Here is a 27,825-nt window from a genome sequence, read left to right on the forward strand (position 1 = left end):
GGAAATTCCCCCATCGGTGTGCAGCAAGCCTTCATCCCTCACTGCATTTCCTGCTCCCAGCAAGCATGCTGTCATCGATTATTGGTGTCAGTGCGGGTGCAGGATGGGTCAGTGATCCCCTGAGGGCTGGGCAGAAAACCATCAGTAATGCTGATCGGAGGTGCTGTGGGGGTCAGAGCACACAGCCCCAACCTCAGCCCACAGTGGGACAGGAGGACTGGCAGTCAGTGGGGCTGCATGGTGCGGGAGGTTTGTATTCATGTAAGGTTGTACTGATACTGCCTGGCCCATCTGGTGGCCTTCTATGGTGGAGTGACAGCATCAGTGGAGAAGGAAGTGCATCTCCCTGGATTTGTGCGAGGCCTTTGACGTGGTCTGGCACTACATCTTTATCTCTAAGTTGGAGAGTGTAGTGGAAATGCTAAGCCATGGCCTGGAGCAGTGATGGAGCACCTGGTGGGAAGGCAGGGCCAGCCCAAGGGAGCTCAGGTGCAAGCAGTTCACCTGAGTGACTGGAAGGCACGGAGCCAGGATCCATCCCTACCCAGACTGCATTTAAAAGCTGGCAATAGAAGGGAGGATATCTCTTGCTGGAGATCCCTGTATGCTTGAGGCCTTCCAAGGGTAAGCAACTCTTATCTTTTGTTTCTGCATCTGAGACTGCTGCATTTGGGCTTATTTTCATCTGCCACCCTGCTATCATTGTGGTGCTTTCTATCCCATTATAGAATTACAGAGAGATATGGATTTGCAGGGTGAACTGCTGAGTGGATGAGGAATTGGTTGGATGGTGGCAGCCAGAGGTGTGTGGGCAATGGCTCTGTGTCCATTGGAGGCAGTGATGAGTGGTGTCCCTCAGGAGTCCATTCTGGGGTTGGTGTTCTTCAGTATTAGTGATGTAGATGGAACTACATGATCTCTAAGGGCCCCTCCATCCTAAAGCCATTCTGTGATAACAGAGCTGTCCCTTCAGCTCCCAAACACCCATGCAGCCTTGCTGGGGTGGCTGCTTTGCCCCTTTCCCTCCCAATAGACCACCAATCCCTTGCACAAATTGCTGCAGAAACCCTGCAGTGGGACAGGACCACGTTTCTCCTATTTTATCCAATTGTTTGCATGGTAAATTGCAGAGACTTTTGCCTGTGGCTTAACGAGTTCCCCAAACCCCTGGCAGCCGCACTCCTCCTTGTGAGCACGTTCCTAAAACATTCTCGGGGCTTTTCCCAGCTCTCTGGCCAGTTAGGAGGACAATAAATGATCAAACCACACAGGCTGCTCGGCGCACCAGGGCTTTGCTGCTGCTTTCGCTGTATCAGCTCGGAAAATGTATCCTTCAATCAGTTTAAGCCCCTAGGCTTGATGTAATTTTACCGCTGCCTTCTCTCTAAGGTACTTTTAGGGCTGCTATCTCCAAGTATTTACAGGCAAGGAGAGCAGCAAAGTGAGAAGAAGCTTTGCTAATTTTGTCCCTGGCCTCAGCAGCAGCTCAGGGCGCTGTGGGTGAAGCTTTTCCCCTTGAGGTTCAGATGGACTCGGGTGGCACCAGGTTTGCAAAAGGTCCTTTTCACACAATCCAGCAACACCAGCAAAGCCCTCAGCCTTGGCATGACCTGTGGTGTCCTTCAAACTTCCCACCCCGTGCCTTTCTTTGGGATGAGAATCAGGTTTGGGGTGGGCACTGCACCATGCAAGGATACTCCCAGGTTGCCTTCTCTTGGTCTCTGTTCCTCTCTCTAATGCTCCAAAGAGGGGTAAACCTCTCTGGAGGGGTGGAAACAGAGTTGAGATTCTGCACAGGGAGGCAGGAGGTGCCTGTGCAAAGCACTGTCGAGCTGATGGCTTTATCATGTCAGTTTATAACCCAGTTAGATTTTTGCCTCCGTCTCTGTTCATAAAAATTATTCTTGGACAGGTCTCTGAAGCCTGAGCTGTCAGCAGCGCTACGTTACGTCTTTAAATAAATCAGTCAATAAATCAAGCACAGAATAAGCGCTGCAGTGAGGCATATGCTTCATCCGGAGTCAGAGAGACAGGGACCGGCTGGAAGTTGAGCTTTGCTCTTTGGAGTGGGATGAGTTTGCTAAATCCAGCCCTGCAGAGAGCCTTTAAATATAGTTAATTGTGCATTGTGTGTCACAGGCAAGTCCTTGCCTCCTGAATTACCCAGTGGTTATTTATATGGTTATAGCACAGTGCTTGTGGCTGTAATTGGAAACATTCTTTAGCCATCGCACAACAGTGTGCTTTGCAGCCCAATTTCTCCCTACAGGTGAATCCCAAACCCAATCCGCACCCATGTGGGACTCACTGGTTCCTCAGATGCTTCTCCTTATCCCACCCTGCAGCTGAGTGGAGTTAATTTACACAGCCTTGAGACTCACACCATCTCCTCCAGTTCCTGCTTCTGGAATCTGATGTGCCAGACCCAATTGTCCCTCTTCCAGGGTCTTTGCTGTGGCCATATTGGGTTGGGTGGCAGAGATAGGAAATAATCACAGATTGCAGCAGAGAATTTGCCCTGTGGTTTCTTTCATCTCTTTTTCAATCCCACTGCTGCAATGCCCACCCAGTGTGATTTCCACCCCATGGGATGTTGTGCCCAGCTCTATGGCAATGCAGAGCTCAGCTCTCTCCCCATCCCTGCAGCCCTCCATCCATCCATCACATCTCCATTTGGCTGCGCTGAGGCCACCTCTCACCTTGCAGATGAAGGTATAGTTGCTAATGCAGCAAATAAAATGCATTAATCAAGGAGGAGAGAAAAACGTGGAGGGAAGAGTATTCATTCATCCTCTCCCTGGTGTTTCTAACGGTGCTTTTGTTTGCATCTTCTTTTTGTCTTGCTCACACGCAGTGATTTCAGGACCAAGCAGAACTGAAGATTCCAGCAGTAGAAAGACAAAAATCCCCCCCCACCTCCTCCCGCATCCTCAAAACTTGGGAGGTTGCTTAGTGACAGCGTTGCTGCTCTCTCACTCATTCGGAGAACCTGAGCTCTTAAAAGCAAGAAAATGGCTATTTGAGGACCTGATAGCTCGTGTTCCTCGATGGCCCCTTCAGCCCACATCAGCAGCAGGCAATGAATGAAGCAGCCTGGCCACTCCTCTCCTTTCTGCTGGCCAACTCCATTTATTTTTTTACTATTATTCTGCTGTTGTTAGGATTGCTATTCTGTGATCCCATTTAAAATCATTGATTTACCACCGAGTCCTCAATAAGCAATTTGGAGCAATTGGAGCTGTTATCTTACAATAGATCATACGGTGCTGGGAGTGGTGGGAAAGGGGGGAGGGAAGGAGAAGGGGGAAAAGAAGAAGGAAAAATGGTTGGGGCTGCCCATGTGGTTTGGGACCTGCAGCCACAGGGACCAGCTGGGCTGGAGCTGTGGGGGTTGTGCCCGACAGGCTTTGAATCACAGAACCATTAAGTTTGGGAAAGACCTTTAAGATAATGTGGTTCAGCCTTCAAGCCATGCCCCCTAAAGGGGAATTAAGTCCACATCTTTTCTCTTAGAAACCCCTTAAGAGCAGCCAGCCTGCCCAGCCTTGCTCCCATCCTTGCAGACCAACCTGGTGTAGAAGGAACCAAACCCACCCTGCCTGGGCTGTGCTGATTGCTCACGCAAGCCAAAAACCAGGAGAATGCTCTAGGGAAACATCTTGACAAAAGTAAGCTTGCTAGTTAAAAGCTCCCCAAAGGCTCCATCTTTCCAAGAGGAAGAAGGAGAAATCAACAGCAGTGTTACTTCCCATTATGCCAAGGCAGATGGTTGTCCCTGTGCCAAGTCTGAATCACCGGAATCTCCCCTCCCCAAAAAGGGCCATTCCCATGCTGGAGAGACTCAGTTGGGTGTTGAGAGGCTCTGCCAACCTTCCTCTGCCCACCTCCATGGGTCCCCATGCTCCTGATCCCATCCAGCTTTTATTGGGGGCATTTTGGCACCTTCAGGTGTCAATAGGGTTGAGCCAGGGATGCCTCTTGCATGCTCAGTGTTTCCTTCACTGATTTGCCAACAACAGATTTATTTGGGGCTTTTCTGCTTCCCGGTTCTGGAGCAGTTTAGGGAAAAAACAAAACTGCTTTCCAGGGGTATCATCTGTGATCCTGCTCCCATTCAGTTTAAATCAAAAGGGTTGTGGCTGATTTACAGCTTTTTAAGGCAAAACCCAAATAAATGCCATCAAAGGACATGTCAAGGGCGGAGAAAGATCAGAAGGTCAACAAGGCTCTTTGTAAGCCAAGCAAATATGTCAAAAGGGAATATTTTCATTTCTGATTGTGTTTCTTCCTGTCCAAAGTGCCCCAGTGTTTCAGCCATGAGTGACTGGGTGAAATTGGAATGAATTGGGTAGATTTGGGGTGAGAACGTCCTTGTTATGGGGAAGGATCTGGATTAGATGGAGCAGCCCCAACTCCCTGATCCCCAGCTGCTCTCCACCCTGGCCATCATACAGCTCCATACCCTGAACTGCCTTTGTGCATCCCTCTCCATCTGAAAGCATTCATCATTTGGGATCAGAAAGCCACTGACACGGGCACAGCCAGGGATCAATTGGGAGCAGTCAGAAGCCATCCTTGTGCTGCTGAAGGATTTTCCAGCAGCCATTCACCCCCTGTTTATTGACCCAGCAATGTCTGTAGCACTGAATGTAGTAAAGTAGCAGCATTCTGCAGGTCCTGGGGTGGGGATTTTACGGGAACATGCTGATTCCCCATTGCACAGCCTCTGCGTTTAAATGGTTTTGAACCCACACAGAGACAGAAACCAAGTGAGGTCCTGCTGGGCCAAATGGATTTCAGCACAGAAACAGAAAGGAATGGGCTCCTGGGAACAAGTGATATTATTTACATGGCATCGATCGGTGCTGAGCTTTTGCTGGCTCAGCACTTTTAACCCCTGGTTTTCATCAGCTGAGTGCTTAACCCTCAGGTAATTGGATTTGCAGCTGTTTTTGTGATCTATGTTGCCTCCAATTACTCTCCATAGGGCACCCATAGGATGGGGAGCCCAAATGGGCATCCTTATAAGGGTAGAGAAAGCAAAGTATCGTGGCACATGGGGACAAGAGTGTTGGAGTAAGCTCAGGCACAGGTGGATGAAGCCTTTTCCCAGGGAGCTTTGAGGGACTGAAGTTCAACATCTTGACCCCTTTGTGTAGGATCGTGGTAGCAATGCCCTTGTTCCCATTCCCATTGCATCCATTGAAGCCCTCGTTGCTGAGCTGCTCTCTCCCACCAAGAAGTTGTCCATCCAATGGAACAGATCTTCCTTTGGGCTCCCAACAGAGGCTGACGACAACAACAAAAAAGGCCATAAAGCAGCTGATGGGCAAGGAATGAGGAGCTGTGTTTTTTCCTGCATTGCCACAGGGCTCTGTCATCTTTGGGCTGACACCAAAGGAATCATAGAATCATGAAGGTTGAAGAAGACCACTAAGATCATTTCATCCAACCTGGGTAGATTTTGGCCCCAAAAGTGCAGAGACCTTCAGAAGCAAAATCTTCCATAGGTGTCTATGGGGTAAACTGGTGAACAAAGCCACGAGCAATCTCTTGCATTGTCTTCCATCACAGCCAAGAAAAATGCATTATTGGTCTTGACACAGAGGCACAGCAGATGGATAATTGGGTGACATTTGCTGCTCCAGGTCACACGGGGTCAGATGAGATGGTCTTTTGTGACCTTTAAATCCATGAACTAACAAAATTTGGCCTTCTTTGGGTGATGCTGTTGGGAAGGATGGGGAGGCTGAGCCTCCAGAGGCTGCTGGGGCTGAAAATGCAGCGCTGGGTGCTGGGCACAGATCTGCAGCATCACAAGGCTCCCTGCAGACCCAAACTTCCCTTTCCAGTTGTTAATGGTGTTTCCCAGCACAAACCACCCAGCAATCTGCTGATGCTTTTATCCAATATTTGAAGCCAATTGTTTGGAAGGCAGCTGGAGAGCCTGGAATTGATGAGAAGTGACAGCAAAATCCTGGAAAGGGTCAGGAAATCCCCAGAAAACACATAGATATTCCATGGCAAGGTCCTTGACCAGGAGCTCTACCCAACAGTGACTGCCCCAGAGCGTCAGGTGTTCTGGGGGTGCTGAACTCCTCCCATCAGAGCCATCACAGCTGCCTGAATCCTACAACTCCCTCCTTTTGCCTTTCCCAGGGATGGATTTTGGCAGCCCCCAGGCTGGTAGTAGGGGAACATCATCCCAGTGCAGAGCAGGAGCCCCAGAATATTGAGACCTTATGGGTTTTCCTATTCCTTGCTGAGCCAGGCAAAAATGGAGTGAAGAGACACCAGAAATAACAGTGAACTTACCGAAGTCATTATCCCAGGTGCTGTGCAAACCCACATAATGTCAACAGGTGTGGAAGGAGAGCAGACAGCTGGAGGAGGTGGAGAGTGGTGGGACCCCCAGGTGTGGAAGAGACTGAGCTCCATGCAGAAGAGTGGAGAAAAATCCTGTTTTCCTCCTCTCTCCCTCCTCTTTTAATGATTTGAAGGGGTTGGGTGCGCTAAGTGGTTTAATTATTTTCCTAGCACATAATTTAAAGGGGATATTTGGCTCCCGGGAAGGCGGGGGGCTGCAGGGGTGGGGGTCCAGCTCTGCCTCCCCGGAGCTGCATGCAGCCTCTGTGCTCTGCATTAAAATGCAAATGTGTGCCTGCCTGCTGGGAGCAGATAGCGGAACACCAAAAAGCAAGAGAATAAACAGAGGGCAGAGCGGGAGGGGAGCTGGGAGAGAGGCGTCTGTTTAATTATTTTTCCCCTATTTCCTTTTCTTCTTCAATGAGATTTGGCCATCGGAGGGCCGTTCGGTTGCTGTATTTACGGGTGCTGAAGCAGTAAGCAGGAAAAGTGCTGCTTTGGGACTGGCTGAGTGCTGGGTGCCACACAACCCTATCATCACATCCATCCCATAACACAGTTTTCCTAGGTTTTGACCCCAGGATTTCAGCTGGTGCCTCCCTGGCATGTTTCCTGCAAGGGAATTAGGGCCCAAACACCTTTGTGGTGTGCTGCTCCCCTTATGTTCCTATTGCCCAAAGGGAACTCGGGAGGACTGGTGTGTTCACATGGGTGTGCACATTATGTAAATGCATTTCTGCACCATTGCACCAAAGCGAAGCCTTTGGCATCAATCCAGTAAGGGAATGCACATGTGCATAGTTCTGTATGTGTGTATATATAGATAGATAGACACACATTGTATATGCATGTATATATACACATGTATTTATAATGTATAAATACATACATATTTATGTCTCAGTATATAACTTTACCTATCTACATCTTGCTCTCTTCATTGAAAAGATACCCTGAGCAGGGCTGTCACCATCCCTACCAGGGCAGACCACTCAGCTGGGAGGAGGAGGTGGGGCAGAGCTCTTCCCCTCTCCCCTGCCCACCTCCACCCCACACTGCAGGAATCCGGTGTATGTTGTTAAACAGTTTTCTCACTTCTCCCTTTTTTTTTTTAATTTTAAGCGAATATTCATGTATGTTAATTTGACAAGGAGGCTTGGTGGCTCCAGGCAGGAATTTGGCTGTATTAATTTTACTGCATGGAATCACTATCGAGCAGCCAGAGCTGGGTCCTTTCGATAACAGGGCACAGTATAAAACAGGAGAGCATCACCCACCTGGTCTTTGAGCACATCTTAATTTCCTCATATATCTCTCTCTATAGAAGGATATGTATATTTAAAACCAGCATAGAGCTATCAGGAAAGCTTTAAGGCCTCTCAGGGGAGAAATTTCCACAGTCCCAGAATGGTAAACTCCTTTAAGAGCTTTTCAAGACATTGCACAGTGCTCTGGGGAAACTGAGGCACAGGGCCTGGCTGTGCCATCGCTTCTTTGATGGGGCTGTTGAGGTGGGGAGGACTTTTGAGGGGTGGCCCCAAATCCACAGCTTTGACCCCAAAGCATTTGCTATTCCAATGGGTGTAAGAAACAAGCAATGCTCCCAGGATGGTGCATTTTGGTTTTGGCTTTTCATTTCCTTTGTGGTTGTGTTGTAGATTGCCTTTTTTTTTTCTTTTTTTAGGTTTTTTTTTTTTTTAGGTTTTTTGTTTGTTTGTTTGTTTGTAGTTTTTTCTAGTCTTTTATTTAAGAAAAAAAAAAAAATAGACACAGTGGTGGGTAACTTCCAATCCAGAAATAATCCGCTGCCAGCTGCCGCCTCCCCCTCCGCTGGGCGATGCTGGGAGCCCCCATGTAGGACCCCAACCGCTGGTACCCAGGTGGTCCCCCTGGGGTCAGCCTGTCTGAGGATGCTCTGTGATGCGAGGGGAGACTTTGGGGCTGGGAGCGGAATGGCCAGGGATGTTATGGCAGTCAGAAGGCACCACGGAGGCTGAGCCTGGCTGTGGGAGTCCCCAGTGGGCTGGGGGAAATGGGCTGGGACTGAGAATCCCCACCAGGAGGGGAGCTGCATGGGCAATGTGAAGTCCTAACAGCATCTCCCAGCCTGGTGCTGGCAGGGCAGGAACCAGCAGCCCGAGGGCAAAGGCAGTCCCCAAGGGATGCTGTGATGGCAAACATTAACATCACCACCCCACATGGAGTAGGTGGTAAGCTTGAGGTGAGGGTGCAGGCTTTGCCCCCACTTTTTCCCCGCACAACCCATAGGATGGCAAACCCCCACATCAGTGCTCACCTCCAAAACTGTGCAACCAGGTGCAGCAATTGTGCAACCCCCATGTACAGTGGATGGCTTTTGGGAACCCCCACCCACCACCTCCCTGCAGTGGGCCAATGGGATGTCTCCCCTCCTCCAACCCATGCACTGCAAGGACCCGCAGCATCATCTCATCCCATTCACCATTGCACACACTTAATTAAGATCCATCTCCAGCCCCCAGCTTGCATCCCTTGTGGATCCCGCTCACTGCAGGTTTGGTGCCCCCACCCTGGGGACAAGCAGACGGCAAAGGGCAAGAAAAGAAAAACAGCCCCCAGAGGTGCCTCCGCATGGGGTGAGGAGGATGTGAGATGTGCGAAAGGGAACCTGCGAGAGAGCCCAACGTGGGTCTCGGGCCCCAGGAAGCAGCTGGTGTGGCGTGGCATGGCGTGGCGTGGCACGGCGTGGCAGCCCCCTCCCTCCCACCCCGTCCCCTCTGCCCCTGCGTTAAGCGATCTCTTTGATTCTGCGGATGTAGTTGTGAAGCTCTTCAGGGTCTTGCAGCCCCATGTCCTGGCAGACCCACTCCAAGTCCTCCTCATCGGCGATGGGGATGGAGTTGTAAGCCAGCTCATCAGTGGGCAGCGTGGCGAAGGTGGTGAACTTCACCCGCTTCCGTTTGGAAGTGGGTGAGTTGAGGGGGTCCTCACTCTGATCCCGTGTGGAACCCCCTGAGGAACCGTCCCCACGGCCATGGACCTGGCTCTGCACGCTGGTCTGTGAGCTCCCGCTGCTGTGGTGGTCCGCATGGCAGCAGGTCTGCACGTTTTCCAGGGGGTTCCCAGGGCTCTCAGGCTGTGGGGAGAGGTCATTGTGAGCCCGCAAGGGCTGCCCATTGCCCAGGAAGACCCAGTGGTGGGAGTGGTCCATGTTGGTCTGGCCTTCAGGTGGGATGCGTTTGTGCCGGTATTTCAACACAAAGACAATGCAGTTGATGAGGAAGACCAAAATGGCCAGACAGAAGACCCCCAGAAGGGCATACATGCCTATCTCCAGGTCCGTCAGCCCCCGGGTCACCTGGACGAAGCCAGTGGGGATGGTGGGGAAGTCCTCTGTGGGGTGAGACGCACTGGGCATCCTACTGTCCTCGCTCGGCTCCGCTTTTCTCTCCACCTCTGCCCGCAGAGTGGTGCTTGACCCCATCTCCAGCCCTGGTCTGCTGGGAACGTGGTCATAGTCATAGGTTGGGTCCTCCTCAGAGCCAAAATGGACCCGCACACTGGCCAGGGCTGTGAAGAGCACGCTCTTACGCTTGGTTTTCTGGCAGCTCTCGCAGATGACCAGCTCGGCCCGCAGCAATTCCCCCGCACCTTCGCTCTCTGCCACCACCAAGGGGAAGGCTCGGTCCTGGGTCACCGTCACCACCTTCTCATCCAGGCTGCTCACCACCAGGTTGTAGTCCTTGGGGTCGTAGAGGGAGAGGGGGGCTGTGGTGCCGTCGCTGTAGGAAATCCACAGGCTCAGGAGCGCTTCCTGCGGGACCAACACAGGCACCAGTTGCCCAGCACGATGCCAGTCCCATCTGCACCTCCATCTCTCCATCCATCCCTCCTCCTTCACATCCTTCCCCCATGCAATTCATCCTCTACCCATTCGCCTATCGATTTGTTTTATTCCTCCCAACCAGCACCTAGCTCTTCTCTTTTGCCTGTTCTTCCCTCAGTTTTCCCCACAGTTGCCCAAACACAGAGCCTGCTGAGGGTTTGGAACAAGGTGCAGACCACTTTCTGGCCTGGTATCAGATGGTGCTGATGCTCAACCCCTTCCCCATTGCTACCTAGGGCTTGGTGTGAAGGAAAAGTTCAGGAGACAGAGCTTCAAGGCTCCCAGGTAGAGGCCATAGGACAAGCAGGACCTCTACAAATGAGGTTCTCCCCAAATCTCAGCCCCACAGGATAAGCAGGACTTCTACAAACCCCAAATCTCAGCTCCCAAGGCATGAATCAGGGCTACTAGAGCTACGAACTATGAGTTTTCCTCCATACCTCTGTCCACATGGACACGGACAAGATTTGTGATTTGTGAGCTACTTTAAGGTGGGAAGAGGACTTTTTAGATAGAACTCCATCCCAACTTGAGTCCCCCCCAAACCTGGACCTCACCTGCTTGAGGAAGCTGAGGGTCTGCTGGGCAGCCGTGCGAGCAATGATGGTGTGGCTATTTCCAGGGCTAGGGTGGAGGGACAGTGAGAGGCTGGAGACCACCTGGGCCTTCAGGTCTGTGATGCTGACCTTCTCCTCCGCCACCGTCACCAGTGTCTCACCCAGCACGGCGTCCATGAGTGGGGACACAACCTGCAGGGGATGAGGGGACCATCACTACCCGCCAACCTGAAGCCATGTTGTTGGGAAGGGGAAAGTTAACCAGGGGTACCTTAAAGAGCGTGGTGCCTGGCTCTCTGCCTGCCAACGTGAAGCTGTCCACCAGGTGGGCCACCCGTGGGTCATCCACGCGCATGAAATCACTGACCAGGTCGGTCACCTCCACCAGCCAGTCGGGTCCCAGCATGGTGACCACCTGCCCCGTGCCCTCCGCTGCCGTGGTGTGGAACTGGGTGAAGACCTGCAGTGTGGCATGCTGGTATTGCAGAGCACAGCCCCGGCTCTGCTTCCTCTCCTCTTCATCCTCCTCGTGCTCACTGTCCCGCACTGACCTGTGGGACAGGGACAGGAGACAGGTGGCAGGGCATGGAGAAGTGCAGGGTGTTGCAAAGCAGGGGAAAAGCATGATGGAGCCTGGTCAGAAATTGCCTGTTGTCCATGAGGTCTCTAAGGGATTTAGCAGAAAATGGGGTAGCCAAAATATCTGCCCCCTAATCAGCTGAAAGGACAAATATCTCAAGTTGGGAGGGACACCTGAAGGTCTCTAGATCTCAAAGCAGCATTAATTTCCTAGCCTTATCCATAGGAATTTTGACTGTTGACATGGATGAATATTCCTCACTGGTCCCAGTGTTCAGCCATTTTCATTGTGACATTTTCCTCTATCCATCCAAAAAATACAACCTGCATCCACAATCCATGTTTTCACTGCAGAAAAGTCTGGTTCCATTATTTTTGAAACTGCCCTCATTAAGAAGCAAAACACAACCACTGGACTTCTGCTACCTTCACCTTGTGTTCTCTAGCACATCCCATGCCCCTATCTTGAGGTCCTGCTGTGGACCTATCCCAGCCTATCATTGCCTCCCTTGCCCTGGGGTACCCCTAACGCTGTGCCCCCAGCACCCACCTCCTGTCCGGCAGGATGGGCACCCTCCAGCCCTTCACTTGGCTCAGCCGTGAGTCTGAGAGCTCGATGTGCAGCGGCAGTTTGGGCACCCACACCGTCATCTCCAGCGGGGCAGAGAGGTGTTCGTAGGTGAAGGTCACCCTGGCACTCATGGAGCCCTGCGACTCCTTCCCACTGACAAAGACGTAGTCGCAGCTGCTGGAGACCTGGGGAGAGGAGAAAATGAGGAGGGAGTAATGGGACAACTGTCCCCAAATCTCCCCCACCTACAGCTAGGGAGAGCAGGCAGCAACCACTGCCATGGAAGGGAATACAGCCCCATGCCCACCTCCATCACTATCCCAGTGCTTCCTACTGACTCCAGAAAAACCTTTCCAGAGTCCATCTGAATCCTTGCATTCACCTCCTCTCTCTCTTCCTCCTTTAATTCTCATTTATGCAAATGTCATTAGTTAAATTTGCTATGAAACAAATACTTCCTGTGGGGGCCACTTATTACCAGCCAATCCAAGGCAATTAAGGAGCTAAGAGGTTGCCACCACAGCATTGAGTGGCTCAGTGCAACAGAGCCAACAACACCTTCTCTTTCCCAGCCAGCAGGAAGGAGGCACTGGGCTGGGGACTCCCACTCCACGCCTGCAGCTTTCCCTGAGCCCAGCTGATGGGGTTTACTCCTTGTCCTCGTACCAAAGCTGTCTAAAAAGACAATCTCAGCTCTGACAGGGCAGCATTTGAATAAAGATGAGCTTTTGGGTAAATCCTCCAGCTCTGGATATTGAGCCATTTATCACAATAAATATGATGGGATGCTGCTTGCATTACCTTACCTAATAAATCCCCCCAGCATCTTGTTCTGGGGGCCACTTGTTTTTCTGTTGGTTGGAACAAAAAGGGGGGGGAGAGGGAATGACAACAAAAAATAGCAGCACATCAGCCCTGTCCTGATGATGGAGTGACTGCAGATTAGCTTTTAAATGAAGTGTACACTTGTTGGGAGATACTTCCCGGATTTGCAGCAAGGCACTGGGAAACGAGGCTGAGGTCTGCCTGGGCTGAGAGCCAAGGAGCCGACAGCTCCGCTCCTGTGCAGAGCTCCTCCCTTGGCACAGCCTCAAGCATGGGATCAAGGGGAGACATCATCTCCCCATGCATATCCCTCAGCATATGCGTGGTGCTTGAGGTCACCGCGTGACCCTGGATGGGCAGAGCACGAGGAGATGCCCCGAGTCATAGAATCCTTAAGGTTGGGAAGACAACGAAGCTCATCTAGCCCAACCATCAACACATTCCTGTGTGCCCATAGAGGAGATGAGGATGGCATCTCACACCCACGCTCTGTCACCAGCTTTCATGGGTGGCTGCAGCACCTTCACTGCCATGTCATAGAATCACAGAATGACTCCGGCTGGAAGACCTAAAGATCATCAGTCTCCAGCCACCATGTCCTCCACGTCCAAGATGCATTCTGTCTATGCAACGATCACCACTACACCACACACAGCATGGAGATAAGCAGCCTTTTCCCACTCCTCGTCCCTCCTTATTTCTAAATTATTCACAGTAACAGACAGTGGATCTCACCATGTAAGCTCTGATTTATGTAACAGCTTTATAGCCCTGACACCGTAATCATAGTGCCCAATCTCAGCAGGAAACTGAGAGCTCCCTCGGAAACACATCACTAGCGCAAACACAAAATAACTCAGCAAGGAATTGCATGGGGCTGTGGATGGAGAGCAGAAGGAGAGCACACGGGGCTGGAGGGCTGCTTTATGTATTATTCATCCCCGCTTGTGTGTGTGTGTCTGCTCCCCCCAGGTCTGGGGACAGCGTGTAAATAGATTTATGAGTCGAAAGGCAGCACATTAAACAGTTTAAGTGTCTTGGAGTCCATCCTGAAGTGTATTATTGCTCCAGTGTTTTATCACGCTGCGGAGGACCGGCCTCCATAAATTAGAGCTGGTGCTGTAAATCGCATGGATCGGGGTTTTGTTGGAGAAACTTGGGTAAACAGGTTGTGACACCAGCTCCCACAGGGCTGACGGCTCCCAGGGACCCATGTAGAGAGCACATCCCAACACCGACAGGGCTGGGAGAAGGCACGATGTCTAGGGGTGGGTGGGCGGATGGATGGATGGGTATGGTGATGGAACAGTGCAGGCGGGTGGCTGGATGGATACATAGAATGATAGAAGAATATATATGGTTGAATGGGTATGGTGATAAAAAAATAGACACCCGTGGCTGGGTTTGAGGGCTGATTCTGCCAAGTCAGCTGAGGGATGCGTGGGCCATTATTGCCATGGGAGCCTGCACGTGTTTTGTGCTCAGTGGAGCAGCCCCAATCCCACACAGCCCCGGTCTCCTGTGTCCCACTGTCCCCAGTGCTTTGCTTGACCCTCACAGCTCAACCCAGCATTAAATCCCACACAGGAGATGAATATCACCCAGAGATGCATGTGAAGCCACTGATGAAAACGTGTGGTTCACATCTCAAGGCGACAGTATTTCACCTTATCAGCGCTAAGTACTGCGATAACCCATAGTTATTGCTGCTGCCTGGTGCCAGCATGAGCAGCACCACAGCATCCAGTGGCCTTCAGTGGGGACAGTGACAAAGTGCATTGGCCTTCTCTCTGCAGACAGGCACAGAGGGACTGAAACCACCACAGAAGCTCAGCAGGGATGCACTCCTGGGGTGGGAGATTGGAGTTATACCCCCTATACGCACCTTGATGATGTCCTCATTGTTAGATTTGCATTCCACCATAGCTGAGACATCCACAATGACACCACTCAACTCAATTGCAATGACCTTCACAGGAATGGCCACTGTCCGGCCTGTCAGAATGGCTGTGTTAATGATTTCCGTGTCCTGGGGAGAAACGGTGCAAAGGAGACAGTCATTGGAGGGCAGCCTGCTCTCATGCTCCAGCCCTGGGCCCAGGTTCTCCCTGGTCTCTCTCCTGCTTCTCTTGCTCCAGCCCTGTACAACTACAGTGGGATGCATGGATATATGGATTCTGCAGAAAGGGATATGGGACAGATGAGCTAGTGAGACAGCCAGGAGCATGACAGACCACATCAACATCCATCTCTCCCTGCAAAATCCTCAAGGGACAATAAACCATCCCCACTATCAAACCAGAAGGCAAGTGCAAGGCCTCTTACCATGGCCAGGGGCACGATGGCCCGGATGTCCCTCTGGATGACCGTCAGCTCTGTCACCACCTTCTCCAGATCAGGTGGGGGGTTACGGCCCCGGTAATCGATGTGCCACATGATGCGACGTGTCACCGACTGGCTGGTGAAGTTCTCCATCTCAAAATCCAGCTGCATGATCTCAGAGGAGGATTCTCCATCCCTGGCAGGGGACCAGAGGAGGATGCAGTGAGTTGGGTGCTCTGGATGGTCCCTGATGCAGGGCATCTCCAATGGGTCCCTCCTTAGGGGTGCCCCTGTGTGATGAAGGGACCAGAGCGGTCACCACCATGATGCTCATCCCAAACACAGCTGCTCCATTGAAAGCCCACACAAAGGGAAAGTATTTTTCCCTGTAGATCCAGCAAAAGCCTCCTTGGAGCAGGAGAATGGAGCAGGGTGAGAAGTGTTGAAATAGTCCTGTTCTCATCTCAGCAGGCAGCAGCCATCAAGAAAGTCCCATCAATCTGGGGATGCTGGATGCAGACAGTTTCTCACTTATAAATATATAATGAGTGAAAGGGATTCCTTGTAGCAGCACAACAAAGCCCAATGTCTTCTGCATCCCCCCGAGCATCCCCGGCAGAGCAAAGATGCCTGGATTTGGGAAAAGACTTAAGATGCAGATACTGGAGTGCAAAATTGCTAGTATTGGCCATTATCACCCCAAAGCTATGGATGTACCAGGTTGCCTCCAATCCCCGCTGCCCCTGAGGCAAAATGCTTGTGCTTACACGGCCCAGAGGGCAAAACGGCTTTGAGTCATTCATCATTTCCATTACGTTAATATTTGATCGAGTTGTTTGTCTAAAAGGTGATTGTAATCACTTTAAATTCATCTCCCGTCTCTAACCTTTCAAGGCTGATTTGAGTCGGCAGCAGAGGCAGAGGGGGGGCTGGGGAAGGAGATGGAGCCCTCTATGCTTGCAGTGCATGGCTCCTGGGTGGCATAGGGCCATTCCTGCAGTGGGGAGGGTGGCTTGTGGCCACAGGCACTAATGTCTCTCTGCTATAGCCACATTTGGCATCTTTCAGCACAGCTTGAGAGCATCAGTTTGCTCTAACCCAGATCCTGGAGGCATTTCCCTCACAGCTCCTGAAGGCACCAGGTGATGGAGATGTTACCACCCGGGAACAACCCAGTATGTCACAGTCCTTCCTGCTGGTGACTTGGACCAGTGTCCACCCCTTGCCCTTGCAGTTCAAGGAGCCCCAACAGCCCCCCTGTGCTCAAGGGCCAGTCCCACATCTCCCCTTCCCAGAGCACCCTCTGGGTTTTAACTCATCTTTGACCTTCTGATCATTCTCAACTTTGTCCCCTGGATTCTCCTTGGCCAACTCAAGCCTTTCATCACCCAAGCCAGAACCATGAGGAATGGGCATCATCCCATTGGTGTTGGCCATGGAGTAGATCACACCCAACCACACCACCCTGCACCCCACATCAGGTGTTCAAGACCCGTGGAGATATGGAAGTGACAGACATGATTTAGTGGGTATGGTCGATGGTTACCTGGGCCCGGCGCCCTCCACCCTGGCCACGTCGACAGTGGCCGTGGAGTGTTTGCCACCCGTCAGCAGCTCCGAGCTCACCAGCCACTGCCCACTCCTCGACTTGGTGCTGAGCAGGTTAACCCCCTTCTTGGCCTTCACCCTGCAGAGAGCCATGATCAGGGCAGGATCCCATATCCCTGTACCCCCCCAGACATCTTCACCACTCTTCTGTGTGTACAGAAGGACTTTTCACCCCAAATTCCTCTTGAATCTCAGAGACATCATCCATAGTGAAGATGTCACTGCTCCACCCAACCCAGTCAAAACGACCAATCCCTGCCAACAGACATGGGTCATGGGATCAGGACCCTACCTGAGGGTGAAGTGCTCCACCGTGGAGTTGGACATCAGGTAGAGGAGGATGCTCAGCACCTCACCTGGCTTCAGCGGCCGGTCAGGCAGGCGGATGAAGACATTGCCATCCAACTGATGCTCCTGCATGGGCTGTGCAGGGGGAGGCTGCAGGAGGCTGACACTACCAATACGCAACAGTGGGTGCTGCGTGGGACCCTCAGTCCTTGCCCCTCCAGTCCCTCGACGAGGGGATGATGCCGATGTGTCCCCAAGGCACTGTCCGGCCCCATCAGGGGCATGAAGAGTGTAGTAGAGCTCCACTTGTTGGCTCTCACCTGGAACCTCCATGCCGTCAGGACCCTTCCTACGGCCCAGTGGCACAGCAGCGGGCCGGAACCAGGCGTGAGGCAGCTCAGCCTGCACCAGGCAGGTGGCCAGGCTGCCCCGCAGCCGGCAAGAGCTCTTGATCTCGCGGGCATCACGGAAGGCATGAAGCCTGACGCAGGGCAACCGATCGGTGACGTCAAAATCATCCCAATCCCGACCGGCCACGTAGAAGAGCACTTGGACCACGGGCTGGTTGGCCACCAACCGGGGCTGGATGATGAAGGCGCGCACCTTCCAGTTGACTGTGAGGCGGTTGGGGACTTCCAGGGTGCTGGAAGGCTGCAGGTGCTCCTTGGGCAGCACCAACCCCGTACTAAAGGGTCCCAGGGTAACATTGAGCACAGGCAGCTCCTTGGTCTGGAAGACAACGAAGGGCTCGGATCGTTGCAGAGGGGTGCTGCTGTTGGCCGGGGGGCTGGTGCCCACCTCCTTGAGGAAGAAGGCCAAGCGGGTGTTGGATAGGCGGTAGCTTAGAGGCAGCATCGCGGCACCAGGGGGCTCAAGGGGCTCAGGGCTGGGGGCTGGCCCCTTGGCCTGGGCTGTGAAGGGGAGGGAGAGGATGGTTATTGTGGGACATCCAACTCTGAGCTCCCATAGCACGTATGAGGTGCTGCAGCCCCAGAGTATCCAGCAAGGGCAGCAAAAGTTGAGACGGGTTTCACTCGTGTTAACCACCCCAGAACCTCGGGGATCTCTGTGCTTCCCAGTGAGATCTCCAGCCCTTGGCATGGGATGGAGCATCCAGGATGTCAAGGGCCTGCCTAAAATTAGATCCAGATGTGCAGGAATAGGGGATAAAAGGCTGAATCCTCATTTCCATCAACCCTTTGCCAACATGCTGATGGAGCCTGCAGGACAGACCCTGCCCCAAGCCACAGCTGGCGGGATGCACTAAGCCCAGCTCCATGGGCAGCATTTGCATCTCCCATCCAGTACCCACCAGCCCTTGTGCCGCAGCCCCTCACTGCAGACATCTCAAAGAAGACATCTCAAGGTCTTCTCATCTGCATCTGCCAGCAATTCCCAGGATGCTTCCCCTCCCTGCAGCTCCCCATCGCACAGAAAGCAGCCCTGGCACTGATTGCAGCCATTCCCCAGTGACTCCAGCCTCCTCCAGTGGCACCCAAATTACGGGTGGTGAAAGGCTCTGATGTGACAGCTCAGCACTCAGAACAGCACCTGGATGGGGGCTTCCAATGGGGGATTGCTCCGGGGGGCTGCCTAATCTATTGCTCCTACCCCTATTTTCTACATAGGGACATGGGAGGGAGTGTGGATACACAGGCAGGGTTTTAGTAGATGCAACATCAATGTGGTTGCACCCACACAGCTGTAGGGTTGCTGCTGCTTGAAGCTCTGCCTCATTTTCTGCTGGTAATGCAGAAGAGAGGACATTGGTCCCAAAATGCAGGGGCAATTGGCATGCTGGTTCCTGCAGCACATGGCTCAGTGAGGCAAGGCCCTGTAACTCAGTCTGGATCTAACTGCTGCAGGGGTTAACAGCTTAGGAAATCTCTTAACAGGATTAGCACTTGATAGGGGCACCATTGGCATCCATAGCTACAGAGCACTGGCTTGTCCCACCCTCAGGACCAGACCCGATGCTGCTGATACCACTGGGTCAGCTGCAGCACAGCCCTGCCCTGTGCAGCCACAGCTGCTCCTGCCATTCCTTTTCTTTTTTTCTTTCCAAGCCATGAGACTCCTTGCTGAAAAGCAGAGTTGTGGAAAGATCCTCAGACCAGAGTTACACTGGGATAACCACACAAATGCCTGCAAGAATGAATGAGGCATGGGGAGCCAGGCAAAACGATGAAGCTTGATGCTGAATCACTGAAACTGTAATTGTTATCCCTTAAAAGTCTCCAGTGTTTGGAGAATACTTACAACATTCCACAGAGGAAATGCACCCAAAGGCCTGCACCCCTCAGGGGACCCCCTCAGCAACAGGGGACCTGGGTGACAATGCTGATGGGATGGCAGTGTGGCTCCAAGCTCAGCACCATGCACACAGATCCCAGTGCCATGGGGGATGAGCCGGGCTGCAGATTAACGCCGTGGTCATGATTAGTGCAGCACAGGCGGATTGCTGGCACCCTGAGATGCTATTTCCTTCCGCAGACAAAATGCATTTAAACGATGCTATAATCTGTAGCCAGGAGGGGGGATGTGATGGGTGTTTCCACTCCTTGGCCATAAAACTAATCCTACAGGGCAGGGTCTGGCTGGCCACGTCCAGCCCAAGGCTAATAGCAGCCCAGAGCTTTTATTCTTACAGCCTCTGCATCAAACAGGGATAGAGAGTGGGATGAGGAAGGACATGGGGTCAAGACAAACAGACATGGGTGGAGAGGGATAATGGAACCAGGGAGAAGAATGGAGAATGGATGGAAAGGATGGAAGAAGGGTGGAAGGAAAGAAGGGTAGAAGGAAGAGAGGAAGGGCAGGTGGAAGAAAGGAGGAGTTGGTGGGAGAAAGAGTAAGTAGGCAGAAGGAAGGGAGAGAGGGAGGAAGGAAAGACCATCAGCTCAGGGGACCCCAAGCAGACTGTCCCAATGCAGAAGCCCCCAGGAGGGTGAGGGTGGTACCTCTGCCATCACCCCTGTCTCAGTTTAGGGAGACAGATGGGTTAAGCCCTGGCCACTGACTCCACTCTGCACCGGCCCGCTGCATTTAACAGGATTTGCAGTGCCTGACCTGCATTCCTGATTTTATTAGGCTGGCACAGGGAGGACCATATGGTTCTTCCACCCTTGCAGCTCAGCACCACGAGCAAAAAGCTGGCTCTGACCAGCCCAGGGGCTGCCTGGGCCCCATGGACTGAGGACACCCCCAGCCCCATAGAAGGACAGGACACCCACGTCCTTCCCAGCTCCCTCTGTGGCAAACCAGGGTGGACTCTGAGCCACAGCAGGGACAGAGGGCAGAGAGGGAGGCAGAAACACACAACTGGCGATGACCCCCCACCCCCGAGCAGCCACATCTGCCTGGCCAGATGTGCCCCACGTCGCCGCAGCCACGCAGCCAGATGGGCCACCGTGCTGGCAGTGGGGTCACATGGGGACAGCAGTGCAGGATGCGATGTGGCAGCACCCACAACCATGCACTGATGTCAAGAGCCCCCCATGCTAAGGGAGATTGTTGCTTCTGGGGGTCTCCAGTGCTGAAACCAACCCCATAGATAAACCCAACTCCATCATCAATGCTTGGGGCTGCTGGGATCAGACAGATGGACACATGGGAAGAAAGGCTGATGGTCAGACTGAATGTGGTTGTGGCTCCTCAGCCCCTCCATCCCTGCTCCCACTAACTGTCCCAAGGCTGAACAGCCTCCTCCTCCTCCTCCTCCCCCTTCTCCACTTCCCCTTATTCAGCACTGATACCCAGCACTGAGCTTCAGCTTAGCTCCAGCCCCAGCTGTTTGCCATAGGGATCACTTTAGCCACACTCCAGGGGGGAACTTGATCCCAGCTTATCCTGTGGGATATGGCGGGGGGCTCCCGGCACATATATCCCCACTTAACTAGGGAAAAGCAGATAGAAAAGCACTGGATAATAAAATAGGGCTGTTGCTGGGGGCTGTGGCCCAGTCTGTTCCAACACAGCCCAGCTCCATGATGTAATGACTGGGGTTGACATTGTGATCAGTGCACCTAGCAGATGGTTTTGTGCTGGTTTGAAGCTCTGCTGGCACTTCTTGGAGTTCCTGATCACCCAGGGGGACAAAAAGGCTGATGGGGTTTAATTAGTGGTCCAAGATCCCAAAGATGGCCCCTGCGCAGCCCAGCCCCTATAGTGCAGCTGTCACCTCCAGGTCACTGCTAAGGTTCCAAGAGGACGGTTCCACCACCACAAATGTCCCACCTCAAAGCCAGCAGCATCCATTCCACCTCCACCCAAACCTCAGAGATTCAGCCCTGGCAGTGCTATAATTGGCCACAGCCTCAAGTACCCATTCCTATCTCGGGGCAGTTTGGATTATGGGGGGTCACAGGGCAGCAGGACCCCCACTTTGCACTGTAGCACAGCACAGATTGGGGAAACCCTCCCAGCAATGAGACAGGAGCTGAACCAGGAAGCCCAGCTCTCATGAGGAACTCAGAAAATGCTTCCCATCAGCTGGAGCCTTGGAAATTGTTTTCGGCGACATGAAAGACAACAAGATCCCCGGCGCAGTGCGAGCTTCCATCTCCAGCGTTAGCTAATTGGAAGTCAATTAAGTGAATAATTGTTACAAATGTACAGTCACCTCCCCTGGCGCACAGCAGTGAGATGGCCAACGGGAGGCTGCAGGGACAGGGGGACACTAATCCCTTGGCCATCCTGGTCCCCAACTCTGTCTGCCCCATAGCGGTGATGGTGTTGAGAAGCCCCATGGTAAGAAGGAGCACGATGCCCATCCCAGAAGGGTGATCTCTACAGCCCAGGGGAGGGATTGAGTGGGTAATGAATGGGAAAAGGAAACCAAATCTTCCTATAGGTGGCAGTGGTGGATTCTTTGGTGTCTAATATAGGACTGTGCAGGCACTGGTTGACTCTCCCTTTTTTAGAGTTCCAAAGGAGATGGATGGAGATGCTGTTGCCTGGGAGCATCCTTGGAAATCCTCCTCCCCCCAGTCTCCCAATAAGAGCATTGTGCTGGTGGTACAGCAGCCCTTCCAGCTCCACAGTGGCAAGAAGCAACACAAGGCAATGCCAGCAGGGCGCACGCTGGGTGCCCCGGGCTGCAGTGCTGAGCCCTGCATTTCCCCCAGGAAACTAATCAAAGGGATGGGGGAAGAAACCCATAGGAATAAATAAATATGGCCTAAATGGGATGTGCCGCACACAGGCGCAGCCTGCTATAAATCCTGGGAGCAGGAAAGGCTTTTACGCAGCAGCTACTTTAGAGCAATTTCCACAAATCACACCAGGGGACAGGTTGGGGGCCGGGAAGGAGAAGGGACTCTGCGGTGGAGGAAGAAAAATGAAGGAATGAATTAAAGGGCGGTGGGGAAAATATATATATATATATAAAATAAAAAGGATGAGGGATTGCCCAAGCATGAATGTCCACAGGAACGCCCAGGGGCTGTGAGATGCAGCAGGGTGGGGGGGATGGGGTACAAACTGCAAGAGGGATGGGGTCCAGCATGGAAAAGAAATCTGGAGAGCAGAGGGACGATCCCAAATGCTGAACTTCTGTCGGTCCTGCAAGGGACAGAGCAGAACCTGGTGCAGTAACTCACAGGGCTGGGATGCAAAAAGAATCTGAGATCTCAGGCAGAGAGATTAAAAAATCAAGCATGGCAAATATTGCACAGCAGCGAAGGGAAAACGCTGCCCAGCGGGAGACGGTGGCTTCATCAGGGAGGAAAAGCAAACTGCTGTGATTGCAGCATCCTCCTGGGACAGAGCACAGAGAGCTGTGGGTTATCGACCTGGGCAGCAACAAGTGGGGCAGCAGCCTGGGAAAGCAGGGCACAGGGCACATCTATACTGGGGTCCTTTGTGGGAGAGGCAACGGCCAACAAATCCCCTCACTTGGGTTTGTGCCTCTCCTATGGCAGGAAGCACCAGGAGCTGCCTCCTCCCACAGCAGTGCCCTGTTGGCACCGTGCTGCACACCCGTCCCAAAGGCACCCAGCCTGGCGCCATGAGGTCCCCCCATGGAAGCAGCCACCACCTCCTCCTTCCCAGGGGGCAGCTCATTAGCAAAGCCCTGTATTTAATAATAAGGGATGCCAATTAGATTATAGAGAGTGACCTTTTCCAGACGGATGGGATGGGATGCTCCTGCAGCAGCCGTGATGAGCGCAGGGTGGGAGGGGAGCACACACTGGTTCCTCCTGCCACTCCTTTGGGTTTTGCCACTCACAGGAGCCAAAATTCAGGTTGTGTCACACCAAACCCTCTTCCATCTCACTGTATTTCCCAGGACAAGGCCACATTTCATAGCCACAGGGCAGGAGACAAGCAGGTGGCTGCTCTGTGCCCATTCCAATGTCAGGAGATGCTCTGCTGGAGAGGGGCTGAGGTTTTTCATGGAGAGGATTGGGGGGCAGGAGGGACTCCAACAGCTGGGGAATTAAGTCAGTGAATTGAAGCACAGAGCCAGGTTTCTGGAAGCACTGAGCAGTGCCCAGGTATGGGAGTGCTGCTGCCCCATGCCCTGCCTCTGTTTCCTGCTGTGGAACTTAGGTCCCAGATTACTGGGGCAACCAGGCTCATGCACACAGGCTGATGCACACTATCAAGGCACACTGCACCAGTAAAAAAGGCCTCATCTGTTGCTGGGTTAAACAGCAGGCAACAGTTCAACCCCAAATTCAAGGGGAAGAAAAGGTGATGGGGAGCAGCTGGGGTCACACAAGGGCAGCCTGGAGCCAACGCCTGGGGTTGGGCCTGGGGTTGCTGCTTTCTGCCTGGTTCAGTCCTGCTCGGGGGCTACATCCCTCTAACAGACAGGAGCACCGTGGTCCTGCTGTTCCCTGCCTGCTCTGGGCTGTGCTGGGTGTGCTCAGGGATTGCACCCATTCAAGTGAGCAAACGCCAGCTGCATTTTCCCTATTTCAACAGCGAGTTATGGCATATCTCCACCTGCTGGTCTGAAATATCCCAAAGGTGGGGATGCTCCGAGCCCACATGGGGATGGGAGGCGGTGTGTGCCCTTGTGGGGCTGGGACACATCCTCCACCCCCAGCCCCACACATGGGATCCTGTCACATTAGGAATTATGGGGTCGGAGATGCAGGGAGATCGACGTGGCCCCAACCCTATTGCCAATGGGATGGTGGTACACGCTCCCCCCACTGAATAACACCACATTTCTGTGCCCACCACCCAGTGAGAGGGGAAACTGAGGCACACAGCAGGGATGGGGCTCGGTGAGCAGCAGGGAGAGCGGACAGCATCTAAACCAACACAAGCACAACACCAGGTGAATCCCTGCTGTGCCGCAACCCCAAAGAGCTCCTCTGGCTTTGAGCTGCCAGCTCCGTCCCTCCGCAATACCCTCATGCAGCCCCGGGGCCGCCCCGATCCGGGATGTGGGATGCCAAGATCCTTATTCTGGCAGCTGCTGGTTGGGGGGGACACGGTCAAGTGGGTCTCCCAAAAAAGAAGGGAACACCAAGGGGTGAAGCGGCCATAGAGGTATTAAAAATAACAAGAAATAATCATTGTAAAGGGAATAAAAATAACTCCTTCACCAAGAGAGAAGGGCTCTGCATGGCCGTGCGCTGACCCCAGCAGCCACCCCAAGCATCCCACAAGGAAGGATAAGGGAATGAGGAGCCTTCAGCCACTCTTTCTGGCTCCCTGCAAGCCTTTATTTATCTAAGAAAGGCCACAGCAGCACGAAATGAGCCCTAAGTGTTGGCTGGTGCCTTGCAGGGATTCCAGTACCCTAAACAGCAGTCCTAGCTTAGGGTCCCCTTGGTCCCTTAGGGCTACTGAGGGGCTACATGTGCCCACCGTGCTGGTCTGAGGAGCAACAGGGAGCTCAAGGACCCCCAGCAGGAGATGGGGAAAAGGGGCTGCGTTGCGTGGGCACAGGAAATGTGGGCACAGGAGATTTCCCATCGCAGAGCATTCCTCTGGCAGCGGGGCTGACGGCCGCCTGCGGTGCCGTGGGGAAGCCAGATCCAGACGTCTGCATCTCATAAAGGCAAATTCAAGAGGGAGGATGAGCACGTTTCCCTGCTGGCTGCCCATCTCATACCTGTTGTTCCCCATAAGGCAGAATGCCGGGGCTCTGCACCTACTTTTGGGGTGTCAGGGGGGAACAGCACCCAAAGGTGCTGTGTGAAGTTGTGGGGTCAGCAGGGCAAAGCTGTGCTGCCAGAGCTGCGCCTGGAGCCTTTTGGGAGGGGGTACAGGGGGGGCTAAAGGAAAAATACAACCCCTGCCTGCTTCCTGCAGCACTCTCAGTGTCTCCCCTCCCTGATGATCATTTTTGCTCCCCGGGAGCCTCAGGGGCTGCAGATGCTCAGAAAAGCCCCAGAGTGCTCTGTCCATGGGATGCTGGAACACGATCCAGACACCCCAAGGCTGCAGCAGTGCATCCCTTAGGGACACCCCAAGCTCACAGCACGGGGTGTGCACAGCACCCACAATTTCCAGCAGCTCCCCGCTTCCTGCAGCTTTGCTTGGTGCATTTGCAGGAGTTGCTTCTATAGGAAAACCACCCCAAAAGAGCCACACCCTAATAAAGCCCCCGCACCCCAGGCAGCAGGTTCCCCTACCCCAAGAGCTGTCACTGGGGCAGGCCAGGATGTCACCAGTGGGCACAGCATGGGGTAATGGCTGTGATTTGAATGCAACTCAGGGAAAGTGAGAGCAGGCATTGCTCCCCCTTCCTACCCCCATAGAGGCAGCTGGGAACCCCTACCTTGAAATGCACAAATCAGAGGGAGAGAGGAGGTTGCACCGTACCCCAACCCTATATGATGGCACAGCGGTGACTCTCAGCACCCAACTTGGCGCAGGATGCAAAGCATCCCTTGGTCAAATGGGGATGGGGATGAGGATGGGGGGGGGGGCACCCCGGTCTGCATCAGGAATGAAATGGGTGGGGGAGGATGGGGGGCGGGGGGCTGGGAGATGTATCCCCTTTGCCCCCCATCCCCCCCCTCACCCACCCAGCAAACAGCCCATTAGCAGCGCTCAGAAGCAATCTGTCATTTTATTAAGCCGGGAATAAAAGTCTTAATCTTTACCCATTTGCTCGGGGGGAGGTGGGCACAGGGTGAAGGGAAGGTGGGGGCTGTGGAATGCAGGGGGCACAGAGGGGGCAGAGGCTGCTGGGATGGGGGGCAGAGAGGGGAGAAACCCCCTCAGGGATGCAGACACACGAACGTACACACAGATTGGTGATCCCCCCCCCCCGCGCCGGCAGCACTCACCGGGCAGCAGCAGCGAGCAGAGGCAGCAGAGCAGAGCGGCCGGCCCGGGGAGCATCTTCTCCAGAGAGCCCATATTGAGGCGTTGGGAGGGGGGGGGGAACAGCGATAGGAGGGAGAGGGGCAGCCAGGCCTTGAGCCCCCCTTCTATTCCCCCGCTTAAAAAAATAATAATTAAAAAAATCCAAACCGAGCACCAAAAAAAACCCGCAGAAATCCCCTAAATCCAACCACGTGCGAACCGGCGGCAGCAGCCAAGGGTGGGATTGGGGGTGGGGGGGGGAAAGAGGGGACTAACCGCCCCCCCTTCAGCTCAGAGCGCAGAGCACCCCATCCCCGGCCCCCCCACCCCTGCCTGCCGCAGCCCCCCCCCAGCGCCCGCGGAGGGCTCCGAGCCGGAGGCGGGTCCCCCCCCTCTTCTTCCTCCTCTTCTTCCTCTTCAGGATCCAGGGGGGAGAAGAGCACGTGGACCCCCCCCCCCCCCCCGATGAAAAAATCAAAGCAAATCAAAGCTGTGCCGGTGAAGGATGATGCTGCAGGGCTAGCGAGCCGCCAGCCCCCCCAGTGCACAATAAAAATAATATAGACAGATAAGACGTCCAAATCTCAGCCTTCCAAAAAGAAAATAGGAATTAAAGCGCTCCCACCTCGAGTAAAATGGGAGGTGGAGGGGGGGGAAGAAAAAAAAAGGCGATAATAAGGATAATTAAAAAAAAAGAAGAAGAAGAAGAAAAACACCAAAAAACAAGAGGGTGAATAATTAATCCGAGGCAGATGCAATCAATTAATCAGCGGTGGCGGAGTCCCCGCATCCGAAGGCAAAGTTTGGGGGGAGCGGGGCCGGGGGGGTCGGGGCTGGGAGCGGGGAGACCCGGCCATGAGCGTGCAGATGGGGGGGGTTCCCCGCTGCCCCCCCTCTCTCCGGGTTAAAGAGAAAGGGGTGCCCCGCTCGTAAAGAAAAATAATACAGAGGGGAGCGGGAGTCGTGCAGGAGTTTGGGGGGGCTCTGCACTTCTCCCCCCTCCCGGCCCCCGTGGCCGCTCGGCCGGAGCCGCATCGGGCTCCGGTGGGTGCCAGCGGGGGGAGGTGCCTTCCTCCTCCCCCTCCTCCTCCTCCTCCTCTTCCTCCTCCCCCTCCTTGGGTGAGGGGGTGGGAGCAGAGCGGAGTCCCGCTCCTGCTGCTGTGATGTGCTGCGCTGCGCTGCGGTGCGACGCGATGCGATGAAGCCTCCGATCCCCCAGCCCCATTTACCCAGCCGAACCCCCTCCCCACCCGAGTATGCAGTGGGGGCTGCAGAGCCCTCCCTGCCATCCCCTCCCTGCTGTCTCGGGGAGTCATGGCATCCCATCACCCCAGAGAGGAGACGATCCGCACCCCATAGATGAAGGATCCCTGCAGCTTCCCCCGGTCCCTTCTGCCTCGTGCATTGGGAGCAGTTCCCATAGGCTTCAGAGATGCTGGCAGCACAGCTGGGCAGGGATTTCCCTCATCCCGATGGGGAAATGGGACTTGGGGGAACACACCCAAGGAATGCACAGTGCCAACTGGAATGTTCAGGGGTCCCAAAACGAGGGTCCCCCACTCCCCATC

General features: G+C 53.7%; 1 protein-coding gene and 1 long non-coding RNA gene across 2 annotated transcripts; one reads left to right on the forward strand and one right to left on the reverse strand.

Annotated features, from left to right (window-relative positions):
- Positions 1-475: 475 nt before the first annotated feature.
- LOC107322707 lies at positions 476-3,242 on the forward strand. The gene is made up of 2 exons (XR_004309318.1): positions 476-624; positions 2,855-3,242. It is a non-coding gene; the product is annotated as an uncharacterized LOC107322707 (long non-coding RNA).
- Positions 3,243-8,822: 5,580 nt separating this feature from the next.
- Positions 8,823-26,570, reverse strand: TMEM132E (transmembrane protein 132E). Its single transcript, XM_015881034.2, has 9 exons — positions 26,239-26,570; positions 16,986-17,892; positions 16,632-16,772; positions 15,089-15,281; positions 14,649-14,792; positions 11,918-12,123; positions 11,060-11,339; positions 10,789-10,980; positions 8,823-10,159 (listed from the first exon to the last, which is right to left on the reverse strand). The coding sequence occupies exons 1-9, from the start codon at positions 26,309-26,311 to the stop codon at positions 9,134-9,136; spliced, it is 3,162 nt and encodes a 1,053-aa protein (XP_015736520.1). The 5' UTR covers positions 26,312-26,570; the 3' UTR covers positions 8,823-9,133.
- Positions 26,571-27,825: the final 1,255 nt, after the last annotated feature.

The sequence above is a fragment of the Coturnix japonica genome, chromosome 19 (assembly GCF_001577835.2).
Source record: "Coturnix japonica isolate 7356 chromosome 19, Coturnix japonica 2.1, whole genome shotgun sequence".
Taxonomy (NCBI): domain Eukaryota; kingdom Metazoa; phylum Chordata; class Aves; order Galliformes; family Phasianidae; genus Coturnix; species Coturnix japonica.

Excerpts from the sequence above, each read along its gene's own strand:
- TMEM132E (XM_015881034.2), bottom strand. The coding sequence starts at position 26,311 with ATGGGCTCTCTGGAGAAGATGCTCCCCGGGCCGGCCGCTCTGCTCTGC. Across the intron at positions 17,893-26,238 it reads CTGCTCGCTGCTGCTGCCCG|CCCAGGCCAAGGGGCCAGCC; the intron begins GTGAGTGCTGCC and ends TCCCCTTCACAG. Across the intron at positions 10,160-10,788 it reads CCCTCAGCTTCCTCAAGCAG|GAAGCGCTCCTGAGCCTGTG; the intron begins GTGAGGTCCAGG and ends TTGGTCCCGCAG.